At 35.2% G+C, this 16,111-nt stretch overlaps 3 protein-coding genes across 6 annotated transcripts in view; 2 read left to right on the top strand and 1 right to left on the bottom strand.

Annotated features, from left to right (window-relative positions):
• LOC144446085 (dynactin subunit 1-like) overlaps nucleotides 1-16,111 on the top strand; it is a 40,544-nt gene that overhangs the window by 10,103 nt on the left and 14,330 nt on the right. For all 4 annotated transcript variants that reach the window (XM_078135781.1, XM_078135783.1, XM_078135782.1 and 1 more), the window contains 15 exons: nucleotides 7,021-7,064; nucleotides 8,366-8,659; nucleotides 9,327-9,398; nucleotides 9,595-9,702; nucleotides 10,111-10,207; nucleotides 10,649-10,727; nucleotides 11,009-11,132; nucleotides 11,860-11,895; nucleotides 12,279-12,383; nucleotides 12,980-13,171; nucleotides 13,540-13,662; nucleotides 14,111-14,210; nucleotides 14,723-14,808; nucleotides 15,303-15,430; nucleotides 15,706-15,820. In XM_078135781.1, coding sequence (XP_077991907.1) covers nucleotides 7,021-7,064; nucleotides 8,366-8,659; nucleotides 9,327-9,398; nucleotides 9,595-9,702; nucleotides 10,111-10,207; nucleotides 10,649-10,727; nucleotides 11,009-11,132; nucleotides 11,860-11,895; nucleotides 12,279-12,383; nucleotides 12,980-13,171; nucleotides 13,540-13,662; nucleotides 14,111-14,210; nucleotides 14,723-14,808; nucleotides 15,303-15,430; nucleotides 15,706-15,820 — 1,703 coding nt within the window. The remainder of the gene's footprint in view (nucleotides 1-7,020; nucleotides 7,065-8,365; nucleotides 8,660-9,326; nucleotides 9,399-9,594; nucleotides 9,703-10,110; nucleotides 10,208-10,648; nucleotides 10,728-11,008; nucleotides 11,133-11,859; nucleotides 11,896-12,278; nucleotides 12,384-12,979; nucleotides 13,172-13,539; nucleotides 13,663-14,110; nucleotides 14,211-14,722; nucleotides 14,809-15,302; nucleotides 15,431-15,705; nucleotides 15,821-16,111) is intronic.
• On the top strand, nucleotides 71-4,152 carry LOC144446503 (uncharacterized). Its single transcript, XM_078136276.1, has 7 exons — nucleotides 71-1,590; nucleotides 2,412-2,447; nucleotides 2,740-2,829; nucleotides 3,025-3,087; nucleotides 3,270-3,344; nucleotides 3,639-3,776; nucleotides 4,016-4,152. Exons 1-7 carry the CDS (start codon nucleotides 1,050-1,052, stop codon nucleotides 4,066-4,068), a joined length of 996 nt encoding a protein of 331 aa, XP_077992402.1. The 5' UTR covers nucleotides 71-1,049; the 3' UTR covers nucleotides 4,069-4,152.
• LOC144446504 (uncharacterized) lies at nucleotides 4,304-6,616 on the bottom strand. Its single transcript, XM_078136277.1, has 2 exons — nucleotides 6,467-6,616; nucleotides 4,304-4,676 (listed from the first exon to the last, which is right to left on the bottom strand). The coding sequence occupies exons 1-2, from the start codon at nucleotides 6,580-6,582 to the stop codon at nucleotides 4,382-4,384; spliced, it is 411 nt and encodes a 136-aa protein (XP_077992403.1). The 5' UTR covers nucleotides 6,583-6,616; the 3' UTR covers nucleotides 4,304-4,381.

The following is a 16,111-nucleotide window of genomic DNA, read 5'->3' on the forward strand; positions in this document are numbered from 1 at the left end:
GCGGAATACATATTGAACTTGAATGATTGACAACCACTACGCTTGTGATTTGCATATGTTACAGTAGAAGATCATAAACAATGGATTACGTTTATCGGTTTATTACCGCTGTGTACCAACAAGCAGCAGCCGATCATTGACCAGTTTCACACCCGTTATACCGTCAAAGCCAACCTTTTTCGCATCGTTTGTATATAAAGATAGGCCAATAAATGTTTGACAACGCGGTGCAAATCACCTTTCGTCGCTATCGATGTACCGCGCTTTGTTTAGAACATCAAAGTCTGCCTTCATTTCACACTGTCAATGTGCGGCTATCCGTGGAAATTGAAGCTGGCCTTTCTTACTATGATTATGAAATGGAATGAATGTAAACAACTTTAAATATACACGTCTTTGATTAAAATTGAAAACGTAGCGATATTTTTCCTTATGTTGTAAATGACATCTTGAATTTGACCATGTGAGATCGAGAATTGTTGATACGCAAATACGTCACTCTAATAGATGGAACGACGTCTACTGTCCTTGTTTCACGTTTGTTTAATTTAAATCTTGTCAAATCGGGGTTATACTTCTATGATTCTAGTAATTTCGGATGAGCATGGTGACTAAAATACTAGTAAAAGTGACTGCGGGATGAGTACGTCAGTTTGTCGTACGTTGCGTCCAAAAACAGTCAATGACCTTCTTTGTCGGTTACATGTAATGGGTTTACAAAAACGCCGCCCCGCTAATTGTCGAACAACAGGTTTCTAATTTGCTTGTGTCTTTGTTATCACGGTGTGTTGACCGTGTAACACCATACCGCTCGTGCGACTACATTGAATGAAGTGCACAATAGAAGGTGTCAATTTGATTTTTTGCCCTGACAAAATTTGCTTCTCAAGATACCGCTTTGTAACTATATGTGTGAAATTGAAATAAATATGAATGGCTTAAGCTTTTCTATAAAATCTGACGAGAATTTTGGATTTCTCAGTTCAACACGGTACATCCTTCCAGCAACACGTATCAACCACTACCGGTACTGCTAGTATTCTAATGTCATGGCAATTGAACTAAACAAGAGTGAGCTGCAAAGCTGGCAAGTTATCCAGCGTCAGATTGACATGTTTGTAAAAAAGACAAATTTTGAAGTCGTCGTCCTCTCAACATTTCAAAGCAAATTCTCTACACGAAGAAATCATCTCATCCACGGTACTGATCGCTTACGAGCCACTGTCAAAGAAAACATCTCTACATTAGTATCATCACATCTAGAGTCATCTTCCAGTAACGGCAACACTACACAAACTATGCAAGCTGGTCTCCTAGATATCAGAGAGTTGCCAAATCGTAAACTGTCAGAAATGCGGTTTCTTGGCCTACGGAAACTCGTTCCCCTGTTGGTGAATAATAGTTTACCAGATGACAGGCGTCAGCCTGGGTGGGGAACTGATGACCGTAGGCCGGTGTGGTGGCCGCATGATGTCCCATTTGTAAACCCCAGCCGTCCCCCGAAATTAACTGGCAACGAGTCCTGGAAAGAAATGTTGCGACGTGCAGCAATGTGTTGTTACAAGCACTATGGTGCAGTGCATTTAACTGGTGAGTTCAACTTCTTATCCACTTCCCTTTTAATTTGTAATTTTAACTTGGACAACAATACTGGCTATAGTCTAAGGAATATGTAGATCCATCTCGATGAAATTCACAATCTTCCGAAAACTTTTAAACCCCTTTATACTAGCACTTTACCAAATGTCAATGTTTATCAAGATCTATGAATGACTATGCAATCTAACATGCCAGTGAAATTGTTTTTAAAGGATTGGATCCACAGATTGCTCAGTTAAAATACTATATATAGAGTACACTTTATATAGTATTTACTTGTATATATATTCATATGTATGTATGTATGTATGTATGTATGTATGTATGTATGTATGTGTGTGTGTGTGTGTGTGTGTGTGTGTGTGTGTGTCTGTATATGTATACAGAAAAACTTGTCTAAACCAAACACCTATGGGACTGAAACAGTTGTTCGGTTTAGAGAGGTGTTTGGTTTATAGAGGTTTTATTTTAATTGTGTCTATTTGCGAGTGACTGAGATCCATGTTTAGAATAGACAGTGTTCCAGTTTAGATGGTTCAGCTTAAGCACAGTACAAAGCATGGGGTTTGTATGGTAGGCTCAGTATTGCCAACAAATTCAAACAAAATTACTGTTAGGTCCATTCTTTTATTCTTACAGTGTAGGTTTGTAACCCAGCCACCAGTCAATTGTGGTCACCCTGGAATGCCTGTTTTTACCATGATTTTTTTTTTAATTCCATCTAATTTTGTCACTTTTAAATTTTTTTTTAAAAATCACCAGTTATCTTCTCTTCTATTACTAATTTCAACTAATGTTACTTTTCCTTTTAGGTGATGTCGAAGAATTGTCACAATTAGAAGACCTAGGTGAGTTGTTATTAGCAATCACACCAATACTTGGCATGTTTACTGCATTGCTGAGATACATTGTTAGATGGTAGTGCCTTCCAGCCCTTCTCAAAGGGTTAGTATATACAACCTGGTAACAATATATCTCAACAGTGGAATAAACATGCTAACAAATATTAAATTTGAGTAGCTTTACTGCTGATTCCTTTATTTATGCTGGATAATTGTCATTCTTGTCAATTTTTTTTACCACCGCATATTGCCACATGTCTGTTCATTCACTTATTCTTGTACTTTATATACTTTGCAGGCAATGTTACCAGTAACACTCCATCACAAGATCCACCAGTTATCCCAGCTCCCAATCCACCGACCCAACTTGTAAATGCCACTAATATAGGTGAGTAATGTCTCTATCAACACATCAATTGAGCCAACACAAACTAATTTATAATATCAATATTTTATTAACAATACCAAGTTCTAATTGGATCAAGGAAAACAGCTCCATTTGTCAGTTTCAATAGAAAAATATACTCAATCGGTGATTCATCTAATACAGATCTGAAATCAGTTGCCTCTTTTCTTTCAACAGATATAGATGACTTGCTACTAGGTATCGGGAATGGTACATACACTATCACAGGCAATGATACAGGTAAGTTAACACTATTCACAATAATTCAGTAAAAATGTATACTAAGTTTGCAAGTATTGCACGATTGGATACAAACTAATCAAAGTGAGCCATACATTGTACAATTATGTCATTGTTCATTTATTGTGTCAAAATATTTTGCCTGTATACCTAAAACTTCTTTTGTCATTGCTTTGTTTTAGATGACTTAGAACGCCCACTAGATGACTGTCCCAGTATATGTCAGCCCTTTCCTACAATTAATGAAGATGATCTTGGTAAGTATAAAGATTGTTCCTTATTGCACACTCAAATTAATAGCCCCATTTGTTTGAAAAGTATATTGTCAACATTGTAGAAGTCCACTGTCTCATTTTGAAACATTTCTTACATTTTTGGTATTGTACATACAAAAGTACTTGTATACAGTAAACATTGTAGAAGTCCACTCTCGTTTTTTAAACATTTTCCTACATTTTTGGTATTGGTAATATCCAGACCCATCATAATCAATTCATATAAATGGCAAAAATATATCATGTGACAATAGCAATTTCTTTTCAAATTTACAGTAACACTAACTCAAACCAGCAGTACACCAAATGTTTCCGAAATTGAGCCGGCATCACTCTCCATGTCAGTGATTGCAGTAAGCAATGAACAGAGGACAAGGAAGAATACAAGAGCACAGAACAAACCAGATGAAAATGGTAGGTTTACATTTCACATATCAAAATTAGTACAGTTGTAAGCTTGGCCTGATATTGAATAACTTGTAGTGAAACATTAATCTGATGAAGTATAAAGATTTGGATAATCACTGAATATTGTCACATAATACTCAAATATCTATACACAGTTATTACGGTACTATTTGTATTCTATGAATAATTAATTGTTGAAACCATTTTTCAGTTTAAAATAATGTTAATTTAACATTGTTTTACAGAACCAAGACGATCCAAGCGACCAAGGAAGAACAACCCAAGATTTTCATCATAATTCATGATAATGATATGTATTTTGTTTCATTTCTGACACTTTTCATATGTACATTAAGTTAATAAATAATTTTACACTTTTGATAATAAAGTCTGTAATGGTCATTTCTCTAAAATCCTGTCCTAGTTAAACAGTATGTGGTTTCTCACACCTAGAAGATGGAAATTTAACATGACACATGAAACAAACTGCTTACAGTCTCAAATCTACATAACACAATTTTCACTTTCCCTGTTCATTACTGCTAAAAATAATGATACATGAAACATAAAATTATCTGGCAGCATGTACGAAACTTGAGCTTTAATTCTTGCTAAGTCAGCATTGCTTTGGATGGACGAGTGGCCTGTAGTCTCTCCTCATTTTGCATACCCATCTTGCATGAACATGTCAAAAGACGAGTCTGCAACGTGTTTTCAGCATTGTGAAATAGCAAAGTCCTTTTTACTATGCAATACTGAGACTTGAGTTTAGCTGAAGAAGGGTCACAGTCTGCAACAACATAGACATCACCAGATGAGAGCTCCCATGTCATCTTGTGTCTTTTCAGCTGATATAAGTATGCAGAATCAATATCGACATCCATTGAACCAGAACTTGATGATGTGCTAGAAGAGAATAAATGATTTAAGACCATAATAAGTTGTAATGTTATCTTACAATTTCTATCCACAAGTTACCAGTTTGTCCAGTATTCCGCGAAGCATTTAGGCACCAATATTTGATTGACATCTACGGTAATGATGACTCAGATTTTCACAAAACCCCTTTGGTCTCTACTTACGATTTTTCAGACAGATTGGTGTGCATTTGAAAAAGTTGAACATGAGCTGAGCGAAGTTTAGTTGTCATAAAATAATGTTGCAAAGTTTATTCAAGTTTTTCTGACATGAGCACAGTAGTACTGACTGTGGTGAGTGTCTTTGGAACACATATCGCTGACCTGTTGATAGCATTTCCATGAAAGCCACTACCCAATTTTTGATAATCTGTCTTACAATGGATAGCACTAGTGCATATATGCCAAAAGTAAGGAATTTTGTAGGAAAAAAAAATTCTTTACATAAATTTTGCCAAATAATGCATAATATGGTGATTTAGCTTACCATGGCAACAGATGTTCCTAAAATGATAACTATTTTTGAACTCAACATAACAAACTACCCAACATAGGGTGGTCAATATGCAAATAAACTATGTTATAATTAAATTTATCAAGTTATTTTCCAGATATGTAATGTTTAACCAAAACAACATTTTTAGTCTACTGTTTCACAATGGAAACAGCTGTCCTATTTTAGTTAATTTGTGTTACAACAGATAGTCCCCATCTCATACATGTCAAAAACAGGGAAACATTTTCATTTTTCCATGTTTTATGTCAAATTTTGGAAAAATCATCCACATATTATGGTGATTTTGGTTACCATAGAAACGGATGTTATTTAAACACACTCTAAATTCCAGTGAAATCTTCAAATGTCTATCCTTGTTTATTAATTATCTAATTATTCAAAGACATAATTATAGGCTCTAAGATACAAGATTGTACGTTCACTAGGTTAACTTCTTCATATGCAATTGCACAGTAATATTGTATATAAGTTGTCCTCGTCATGAGTTGGTACAAACAACTTTTACACATGTTACAAGGAGAGCTTCGGTATACTCCTGAAATGGGACGTGGTGTGTGCCTATGCACTTCAACAAGTGTGTGTTCTCTGATGATGGACCATGGATCATATGAATTACTGAGAACAACTCGTACTACAACTGTTGAGCACGGAACAGAGCGAAAACTCAAAAAATTCAAAATGTCAATTCGGATAGTGGAACAGTGTAGTGACACTGATAGCTGTTCTCAAGTCTACGAATGACGGTAGGCTACACCAAAGTGTCACGATTGAGTTCCAAGCGCGTATCCGTCAAGACGTGAGCTACGTGAAGTCAAATCACGGTAAAGCCTACAATATAACCCTAAAACCACATTACAAAACAGCATTTATAAACTTATCTCAAGGAACTTCGTACCGTCCTTGTACAAGTTGTAGCATTTTCAAGAAAAGTATTCACAGATGGCGTGGCATCGGCGGCCATTTTGAATCGTCCCGTACGGATATACGCACACACTACTCTCTCAAACTTTCATCAATAGTAGTAGGATGTTGTTCAGAAATAAAACATGCATTCATGCCATGGTGTTCAGATTCGAAGTCGAACACTTACCATTGCCACGCAATACTATGTATAACAATATGGCCCGTATAAACGATCGTGCACATCGATGTGTTGACTTGTGTTCGGGCCAAACCAACGCATATCGGGCAGGAAACGAAGGGTGAACCCCGTGCAAATATTCACATGGTGAACTTTGTTTTAAACATTGAAATACACTTACCATTTTATTCTCTTTGTATCTCCACGATTGGTATTTTCAACTTTTCGCTTTCGGCTCGTTCTTAGAATTTCGTGTGCTGACAATTCCGCTATAAGTCGCTTCTTTCTGTACTCCATGACGTGACGTGACGTTCACAACATTGACACGAGATGCTGTTATTTACGCGAGTGACAGTTTTTATAGTCCCACTAGCACTCTCAGATTGATTCGCATTTACTGTTTATGGGCACGTTGAGAGTCCCAAATACGGTCTCAGATTCACTCTCATTCACTGTTTACAACCCCTCTGAGAGTCTCGAAAACATTCGCAAAGACGGTCGCACTGAGTGTTTACTTCAAAATGAGAGTCTCTGTTGTAGTCGCATTCACCCAGTTGAAGGGGTCATACATACCTCAATATTGACAGAAATCTGAGTTACTGAGAAAAATAACGTATGGATCAAGTAAAGCATGGATCTATTTCACACTCATCTCAATGTTACTCATCAGATAATCCCCAAAAATTTGAAAATTTGGTCTAAAAGCATTGTTGACTTTTGATTTCCCGTGTACAGAGAGGAGTGCATCACCGGCAGAGAAAGAGTCCAAACTTGTTAAAGTAAGTACTTTTTCTCACCGCTACATGAACAGTAAATGTTGAGTAGTAGTAGTATGTATTGATATGAGAAATTGAACATATGAGTTTAATTTCATGGAAGGAAATTTTTTAAATCTAAAAAAAAAAGATATATTTTCCTGAAACTTACAAGTGCTAGTATCAACACAGGTATTTGTCATTAGCAAATTCAGGAAAAAGCTCTCCAGTATGTTTCAGAGTCATTGCAATAATGACAGTATAACTCGAATGTTTGGTGCTTAGATCAGTTTAGTGATGGTGTTCAAGGTTATAAGCTTTCATCTATCATTCAGAGAGTCATAACATCCATTACCATAGCAAACGTATAAATGTGATAGTTGGTGCTCAGATTAAATGAGTTCAAGGAAATTAAGTGCTTGGAATAATTCAGAGTCCTCCCAACAATAACCATGCTCATAACAATTACCATGCTCATAACAATTACATATTTATGTTTTGTGTTTATCTCAATGTAGTGATATGTGTCTCAGGCAATAAACACACTACAAATTCAACTTTATCAATAACATTATCATTAGAACTATCATCCAAAACATCAAAATATTCAGGTTTTAATAGAAGGCCATGTTTCAATCCTGGGCCATTTCATTAGTATTATCTTAATAAGGATTACATGGGATCATACTTTTGTTCTGGGCCAACTTTTTCTATAGCAACTGTTTTTTCACGTCTATTTTTAATCCTAATATTTAAAGGCTTATTTTATAATCCCAAGTCATCACATTAGTGTTATCTTAATAAGGATTACATGGGATCATAGTTTTGTTCTTGGGCCAATTTTTTCTATATCTCTGCCAAATAACTGTATTTCAGACCTAGAATTTAATCCTAATTCAAATTGGGCCTTTAATGAAATAATCTATCATAGATTCATAGCCTTCATACATTCTAAATTCTAATCATTAGGCAAAAAATAGAAGAGAATTGCTACTTGTCAGGACAGTTTGTCTACAATTTTTAATTCTCAGCAAACCTGCCACTATTTACTACTATTTATGACAGTTACTGTTCTCTTTATTCAGTACTTTGGAGTATGTGTGTATTTAGGGCCTGGCCATTTACTTGTTCATGATTGGCCCTGCAGTTGTCTTCACTGAAGTAGGGAGGGTTAATTTTGTGTTTCCCTCGGATCTGCAGATTGCATGTGCAGAACAAACACACACAAAAAGACTGATATGAGGATATTTAGGTGATGTGTGTGCTGACCAGAAACAATTCTTTTTTTTTTTGCCTTGCATGTATAATTCTTTTTCCATATGTAGCCCACACCAGCAACTGTCCCTGCTCCTGCCCCAGTTCCAGAATCAGTACAGGCACCAGCACCTGTTACTGCACCTGTAACAGCACCTGTAACAGCACCTGGAGATGTTGGAGCTGGTGATACTAATAAGGTTTTAGAACTTCAGTTACAAAATGTCAAACAACAACAAGAGATAGATGGTCTAAAGTCTGACATTAGAGATCTCAATGAGAAATTAGAAACACTAAAAGTGAAACGAGCTGAGGATAAGATGAAACTAAAAGAAGCAGAGAAAGTAAAGATACAGTTACAACAGGTGAGTGTTTCGATTCTTTATTTGGCTCAGATATAACAGTTTTAAATATTTGCTGTTTGTTGTACTATGTTCTAGAAAAGTACAGCCACCCACTCTCAGTTGAAGTCAACAAGAAAAAAGTGATCACCATGCAATATTTTGAATAAAGAACAAATTTTTCTAAAAATTGATCCATGTTAAACTCCAAAGTTGGCATCAAATACTGTGTTAACTCATGATGAAAATGAGAAATTGTCAGTTTCCTTGAAAACAAGGTGATAAACAACAACATTTCTATGATGATTTCAAATGAACCAGAAACAAGCTTGTTTTGGCAAAGTTTGAAATTTGGGTTCCTTGAGGTACATTCCAACCAATACTGCCCATCACAACATTTCAAAAATGTTCACCCATCTTATAATAATGTGTTGAATACTTTATAGAGAGTAAAATGAAAATTTGAAAAAGTTGCCCAAAGATTCATCTCCTCCTTACTTGCAAATATACATATGCAAATAAAAATTCTAGTGGCTGAGCCATATTCTCGTTATGCCACGAGTTGGAAGTAAATTGTTAGAATATTGACATTTATTTCAGAGGCCTCCAAATATTATTTCTTATGTGTAATTAAAATTCACTCAGACAGTGAAGGTGTTATCGATAATTTGTCTGTATTGGTGTTTTACAGCTTCATGAGTACAAGTCCAGAATGATAGAGGCTCAGTCAGACCTGATGAGACAGTTACAAGAAGCTAAGAGGGTGAGTAATTGTTCTTGGATATACACATCAATGTCCTTGTACCAGCAAGGAAACTTAGACTTGGCCAGTTCTCTTTTAGCTACCATGGAGCTAACATTTGGAAAGTGCCCTCTTGCCATCTTTAGCTTTATATAGGGGTAAATTCCGGATATGACATCATGTCTGAATATAATTCTACCTCTGTGTATGTGTTTAGGAAGCCAAGGAAGCCATTGATCACAGAGATAGACTGGAAGAAGAGACTGCTGATGTGCAGGAAACTATTGAGATGGCAACATTAGATAAAGAAATGGCTGAAGAAAAAGTAAGTCCGCAAGAGTTGTCCATTTTTATCCTGCCAGCTGTGATGTTTATATGAACACTACCCTAAACTTGAATTTGTATGTGTGTGTGTGTGTGTGTGTGTCTCTCTCTCTCTCTCTCTCTCTCTCTCTCTCTCTCTCTCTCTCTCTCTCTCTCTCTCTCTCTCTCTCTCTCTCTCTCTCTCTCTCTCTCTCTCTCTCTCTCTCTCTCTCTCTCTCTCTCTGTGCGTCTGTGTCTATGTTGGCTATCACTCCCTTCAAACAAGTTGAAAGTAGTGTTAAAATTGCACATGATTTTCAATCCACTACTTCTGAATTTTAAAAAAAGTATTACATGGTTCTGTTAAAAAAAAATAACAGTAATATTGGAATATCTTTGTCTTTGTGTAAATCCATTTGTTTCTGTATAGGCTGATGGTTTACAAAAAGAAATGGAAGATCTAAAAGAGAGATATGAAGAGGTATCAATGGAACTGGAAATATTGAAAAGTGAAATAGAAGAAGGAGGTGGGTAGTAAATTTAGAAGAGGATGGGACCATGCCTATGGTGTCATTAACACAGACAAACCTCTCAGATAGAAAAACATCACCAAAATGCTCCTAACATTGTAATATCAATCATTGTGTACATATCTTGAACCTCAATTAGCACAATTGTTGATTTGTGCAGTGTGTTTATGAAATAAAAATCTCTGTAAATTCTACCTCAGTTTACAAGGTACTTTTGTAGGACAATGTCCCTTACCAATAGTATGGTACTAGTACTGGAAAGCGTGGCAATTTTATCCAATTTCCCTGCTACTGGAATCACAAAACTTAGCCAAAAACACTGATAGTGTAGTTTATTCAATCTCCGACATACATATACATGAAAATCGGTTATGGTTATAGAAATATGTATTGTACTGCAATATTTCTAAAAATGGTTTGTACTTTGTATATTTGTAGGTACAGAAGGTGTCGCTGCCAACTTCCAAATGAAACAAATGGAACAACAAAACCAAAGACTCAAGGAAGCACTTGTCAAGTATGTTATGATTAAACCAATTCCTGATTCAATTTCAACTCATGTTTATAACTGTTTAGAGCATTGATGTTAGATTAGTCTAAGTGTGGCATATATTTACTATCATATGATCATAATGTACTGTTTTCCCTCTTTCTCATCGTAAACTTTGCTTAAACCTCTGTACAAAGCAAGTTTGTTTTCATAAAATGAAGTCATGAGATGAAGTCACAACACACACACATGTATATAGTCTATAAGTTCAAATGTAAAATTATAAATGAATGGGTATATTTTGACAGGATGCGTGATTTATCTGCCCATGAAAAGCAAGAATACCAAAGACTGATGAAAGATAAAGAAAAGTTAACAACTGACTTCAAAGATGCCAAGAATGCTAAAGACAGGTTGACAAAGGATTTCAAGGTAAATAATCTAACTTTGAAGTGATATTATTACAGCATACTCTTCATTAGTTCCTGGTAATGGGAAGCTATACATACTGCAGCTTGTCAAGAGTCATATCTTGGTTGAACAATATACCACCCTAGTGATGGTATACACCAAATTTTTGACTCGTTGACTCCATGACTTTAGCAATATACCATCCAGTATGTTTAAAATCTAATGTGATGAACACATTTTGATTTCTTATTTACCTCTTTTCCCTTTCTTTATAGTTATTTTGTTTTTGATTTTGTTGTTCTGGAAGTGAATGCCTTCTTCCCACATCTTACCCTGGTTAGAACAACAACAAAATTGAAAACAAAAGTCAGTAAATAACGGAAATCAAAGTAAATAAAAAAATTGAATCGTAATCACTACATTAGATTTTAATCAGATAGTACACCACCCTTGAGATGGTATACCCAAGGTTTTGACAAATTGACTCCACGTACACATGAGCACGAACAAAACTTAGTGTAACAAAAGTAGAACAGGTTAGGTATTCATCTAAGAATTGTATTTTATGAGTAACAACACCTAACTAAAGATGCAGCTTGTTTAGATTTATATTAATGAGTGCAGTCATGGTATTCATATTGTCATTGTCAATACAAACTATTCATTACCCCCCCCCCCCCCCCCATACCTTATACTCTGTAGATGAAATTGTAAATGTTAATATTTATTGTGTAATTTGTCCATCTAGGAGGCAGAAAACCAGCTGATTGAGTTACAGGAACAGGTAAGAGGACATGACTTCATTTTGACTTGGAATCCAGAATATTGGGTGTACAGGGTGTTGTTGACCAAGACAGTGCAATACTTAATGATACTTTATTTACTCAAAGTTGAACTGTTAGACTGTAATATTTGCAACTCACATATTATCTTGTAATATAAATCAAGTTTATTTTATCACCAGGAAATATTACATTGTCCAAATATTATGTCTAGACTCAATTGATTTCTTCAGTGGACTGAATGTTTTTGAAAACAGAAGGTTTTTAGGTAGATTAGTTGTCATGTTTTTATAGTGTTCAGAAAGAAAATGCATGAAATGATACATGTGTGTCGATTTATAATAGTGAACTATGCGTATGAGCAACTGTACTGTATCTATAACAGGTTGATGCTGCTCTGGGTGCTGAGGAAATGGTGGAGACATTGACGGATAGAAATCTGGAATTGGAAGAAAAAGTTCAAGAACTTCAGACAACTGTTGATGAGCTAGTAAGTAATAACAACAGAATGGTTACCATAGTGTCTGCACAACAAAGATATCTCACACCAAAAAAATGTCAAGCAGAATATTAAATGTATACTTTTCTAGACTGATAAGTTTTGTGTAAACAACTTTTCTGGCTTAAACTTTAGATGAGCTTGTAAGTACTGGGAATAGTAAGGTGTTTGTACCACAAAATTTCTCAGCCACAAAAAAATCCACCAAAGAACTAAATGTACAAATTTCTAGATTGATAGGTTCTGGACACACACATTTGCCTAATGGACATTTTAGATGAGCTAAAAGTAATGGAAGTGAAATGACAGTGTTAGTCCCACGACATATATCATCACACAAATATAAAAAAATATCAAAGGTGGGCTAAATAGTCAAATTTTTAGACTTCACTTTCCACATCAATTGTCCAACAGAGATCCACTGTAATATGTTTTCTTACAAAGAAGGTACTGATGATTGTTCTGTTAGGATTTTAAACTTGATGCTGATAAAAACGCTTCACAGTATAATTATATGAAATGTGCTAAGGTATATACATATATTGTGAAATATTTCATGTGTTTTTCCTTAATTTCCAACAAACCAGGAACAATTAGCCGACATGAATGAAGAACTGCAGGAAAATGCTAGGGAAAGTGAAATTGAGTTGAGAGAGGAAATTGACATGTCTAATGGAAGAGTTGTTGAAGCTCAGAGAAAACTGGAAGCATCTCAAGAAATGATAGCTGATTTACAAGCCACTATTAACAAGTTTAGAGAACTCACTACTCAACTACAGGTATGTTTCTTTTGTCAAGTACAATGTCATTGAAATCTGTCAAGATGTTTTTCAGAGCTTAGTATGATTAATTTTGTGGAAGGGACATTCCAGTTGTCTACATGCAGTGTAGTGGGAGATAGTTTCTCTTCTGTCTGTACACACTGTATTTATTATTTGGTAAGTCAACATAGGACACTATAATAAACATAACAACAAATCAACAAGTTTAATCATGTAGTTATGTTTCTATACTAAAATATTCTGCCTGCCTTCTATAACTACAAATTCCTGTAGTCTTATATATCCTATGTAGGATAGGAATGGAGATTGAAGTATATACATACAACTTTTAGTAATTCTTGTAATTTTGCATTTTTGTTTGACAGGATAAAAATCGTGAATTGAGAAGTAAACAGATGGAATCAGAATCGATGCAGGACTTAGTGTCTCCTGAACAACCACAGTTTGATTTCAAAGTCAAGTTTGCTGAAGCACAGGCACATGCCAAGGTCAGTATAGTAGATATTGCTATGTCGCCTGATATGAAATATTATGATATAGTATACCATCAGAATTTAATATTATCAATGTCTGAAATGACCAAGTGGAATGTATGTGCATACTTCACAATGTTGTTCTACTGCCAGCCAGAAAACGCATTGAACATTTGTCTACACACAATGTTGTAAGCTACAATAATTCAGATATTGCCCAGTATCGAACTTTTGATACAAGGTTTGGAAACTTCAGTAACAGAGGGGATAAACCTGGGAAAACTTGCATAGCTTTCCATACCATGTAGCATAATTTTGATGGGGAACCTCAGTAAAACACCTTTGAAACTAAGCCCAGGCAAATTTTACCTACTTTACCATGAGTAACAAAATGACTGTCTTTAAACAGGACAAACTTGGAAGCCGTTGTCGGTTACAATCGTTATTTTGTTTTAATAAACAGGCTATAGAGATGGAGCTACGGAAACTAGAAGTACAGCAAGCCAATAAACATATTGAGTACCTGTGTTCATTTATGCCAGATACTTTCCTAAGGAGAGGAGGTTTGTCATTTATTTATAGTTTCTAGTGTTCACTGACATTGAGAAAGTCTAAAGAGTGAAATATCTGACAATCTCGAACTAGATATTGTGAAATTCCAAGTGCATGGAATATACTTACAACCCTGACCAAAATATTCATCAGCTCAGCAGCTTGTTAGATCAAATGATTGACACAGGTTATAACACACGAGCAGTTCAAAGTTTTTTAGCATTGAGCCTTGATTTATCTTGGTTGACGATCCTCATCGGAATTTGTCAATCTGATGCTAGTCAACTCAAACAGATTGAAAGCTGAAAATTAACTTTGAATTACTTGTGTGTTATAACCTGTGTACTTTCAACCTTGTCATCCTTAATTGTGAGAAATCTTAAAGGCTTTGCAAGAGTCTGTAAATTGTCCATTTTACTAAATATTAGTTGATTTGTTTATGAATTATTCATTTTAACAAATGTTTAATGTTTGTTTTTTGTCAACTGTCCATTTTAACTTCAATCCTGTCTTGCCAATTCAGGTGACTATGATTGCATACAGGTACTATTACTAATACCAAGACTGAGTGCCAAGGCTGATGTCATCATAAATCAGTTGAAAGACAAGGTAAAGTCTTCATATTTCCTATGTGCTATAGCTAATACACTCACCCTACAATAAGTAAATTTAAAGATACTGATATGTATACTCCACAGGGGGGTGAAAAGTTCATCATTTTGTATAGGAAGGCCCCTTACATATACATGTATGTCAGTTGTATTTCCCTCGGCCTGACAAAGGAAACATTTTGAATTACTGAAAAACATCTGAGGGTAAATCAGTTAGCTTATTTGAAGAAACTTTGTTAATTTTCAAAACAGTGTGTGTACTATATTATATCCCTTCCCACACAGTGGTCAAGACTTTTTCATGAAGTGTGCAAAGTGAATATGTTTGCCGGACTGACTATTCTGGAAGGAATTTTGTTTAAGACAGAACTCGGACATTACATGTATCATAAAGTAGTATATGAACAACAACATAGTATTAATACATTCTTTATAAATTCATGTACCTATCCCATCTAAAAGTTGTCACAATGTGTTCTTTTTGTACTGTAGTGTGAAGTACCAGAAAAGTTGGACCGTGGTATGGTGGTGAAAACTAACCAGTCAGATCAGATAGCTTACTACACTTATCTGACATATGCACTGGTACAATTACAAGCTATACTACATAGATATAAAAGGTAAATAAAAACATAATTTTTGGAATTTCATATTCTGTGATATGTCAAAAGCATTAGCAAACTGTAGTGTGGAGTAATATGTCAAAAGTTGATAACTCAATTCAGTGTACATTTTACTTTACAGGGCATTAGCAAACTGTAACATGGAGTAATATGTCAAAAGTTGATAACTCAATTCAGTGTACATTTTACTTTACAGGGCATTAGCAAACTAGTGTGGAGTAATATGTCAAAAGTTGATAGCTCAATTCTGTGTACTACATTTTACTTTACAGGGCATTAGCAAACTGTAGTGTAGAGTTATATGTTAAAGTTGGTACCTTGTATCCTGAGATGGCACAACATGAAAGAGCTTTGGATTACTTAACAGATCTACTACGTAAAGATCAGGTCAGTTTGAAGTGGTGTCTACCTAAATGCTGTTAGTTCTCTTCAATGTTTATGTAACACTATCAAATTTAGGTTTCTGAAACACATAAAAGTATCACACCAAGTGAGATAGATGTGTATACATACACAATATAAGTTAGTAATACATGTACTAGTATGAGTGATGGCTATGGATGTGTTTTGCTATCTCTTAAAGGTTTTTGGAAGGGACAGTGTTACTATGGAGTTTGTTCCAGTCAGATATGTTTCAAGTGCAGATTGGCATAGAGGTGATTCTGTGAAATGAATGTG

This window comes from Glandiceps talaboti, chromosome 15, assembly GCF_964340395.1.
Source record: "Glandiceps talaboti chromosome 15, keGlaTala1.1, whole genome shotgun sequence".
NCBI lineage: Eukaryota > Metazoa > Hemichordata > Enteropneusta > Spengelidae > Glandiceps > Glandiceps talaboti.

Excerpts from the sequence above, each read along its gene's own strand:
- LOC144446504 (XM_078136277.1), bottom strand. The coding sequence starts at position 6,582 with ATGGAGTACAGAAAGAAGCGACTTATAGCGGAATTGTCAGCACACGAA. Across the intron at positions 4,677-6,466 it reads GATACAAAGAGAATAAAATG|CACATCATCAAGTTCTGGTT; the intron begins GTAAGTGTATTT and ends ATTCTCTTCTAG.
- LOC144446503 (XM_078136276.1), top strand. The coding sequence starts at position 1,050 with ATGGCAATTGAACTAAACAAGAGTGAGCTGCAAAGCTGGCAAGTTATC. Across the intron at positions 2,830-3,024 it reads TGTAAATGCCACTAATATAG|ATATAGATGACTTGCTACTA; the intron begins GTGAGTAATGTC and ends TTCTTTCAACAG. Across the intron at positions 3,345-3,638 it reads AATTAATGAAGATGATCTTG|TAACACTAACTCAAACCAGC; the intron begins GTAAGTATAAAG and ends TCAAATTTACAG.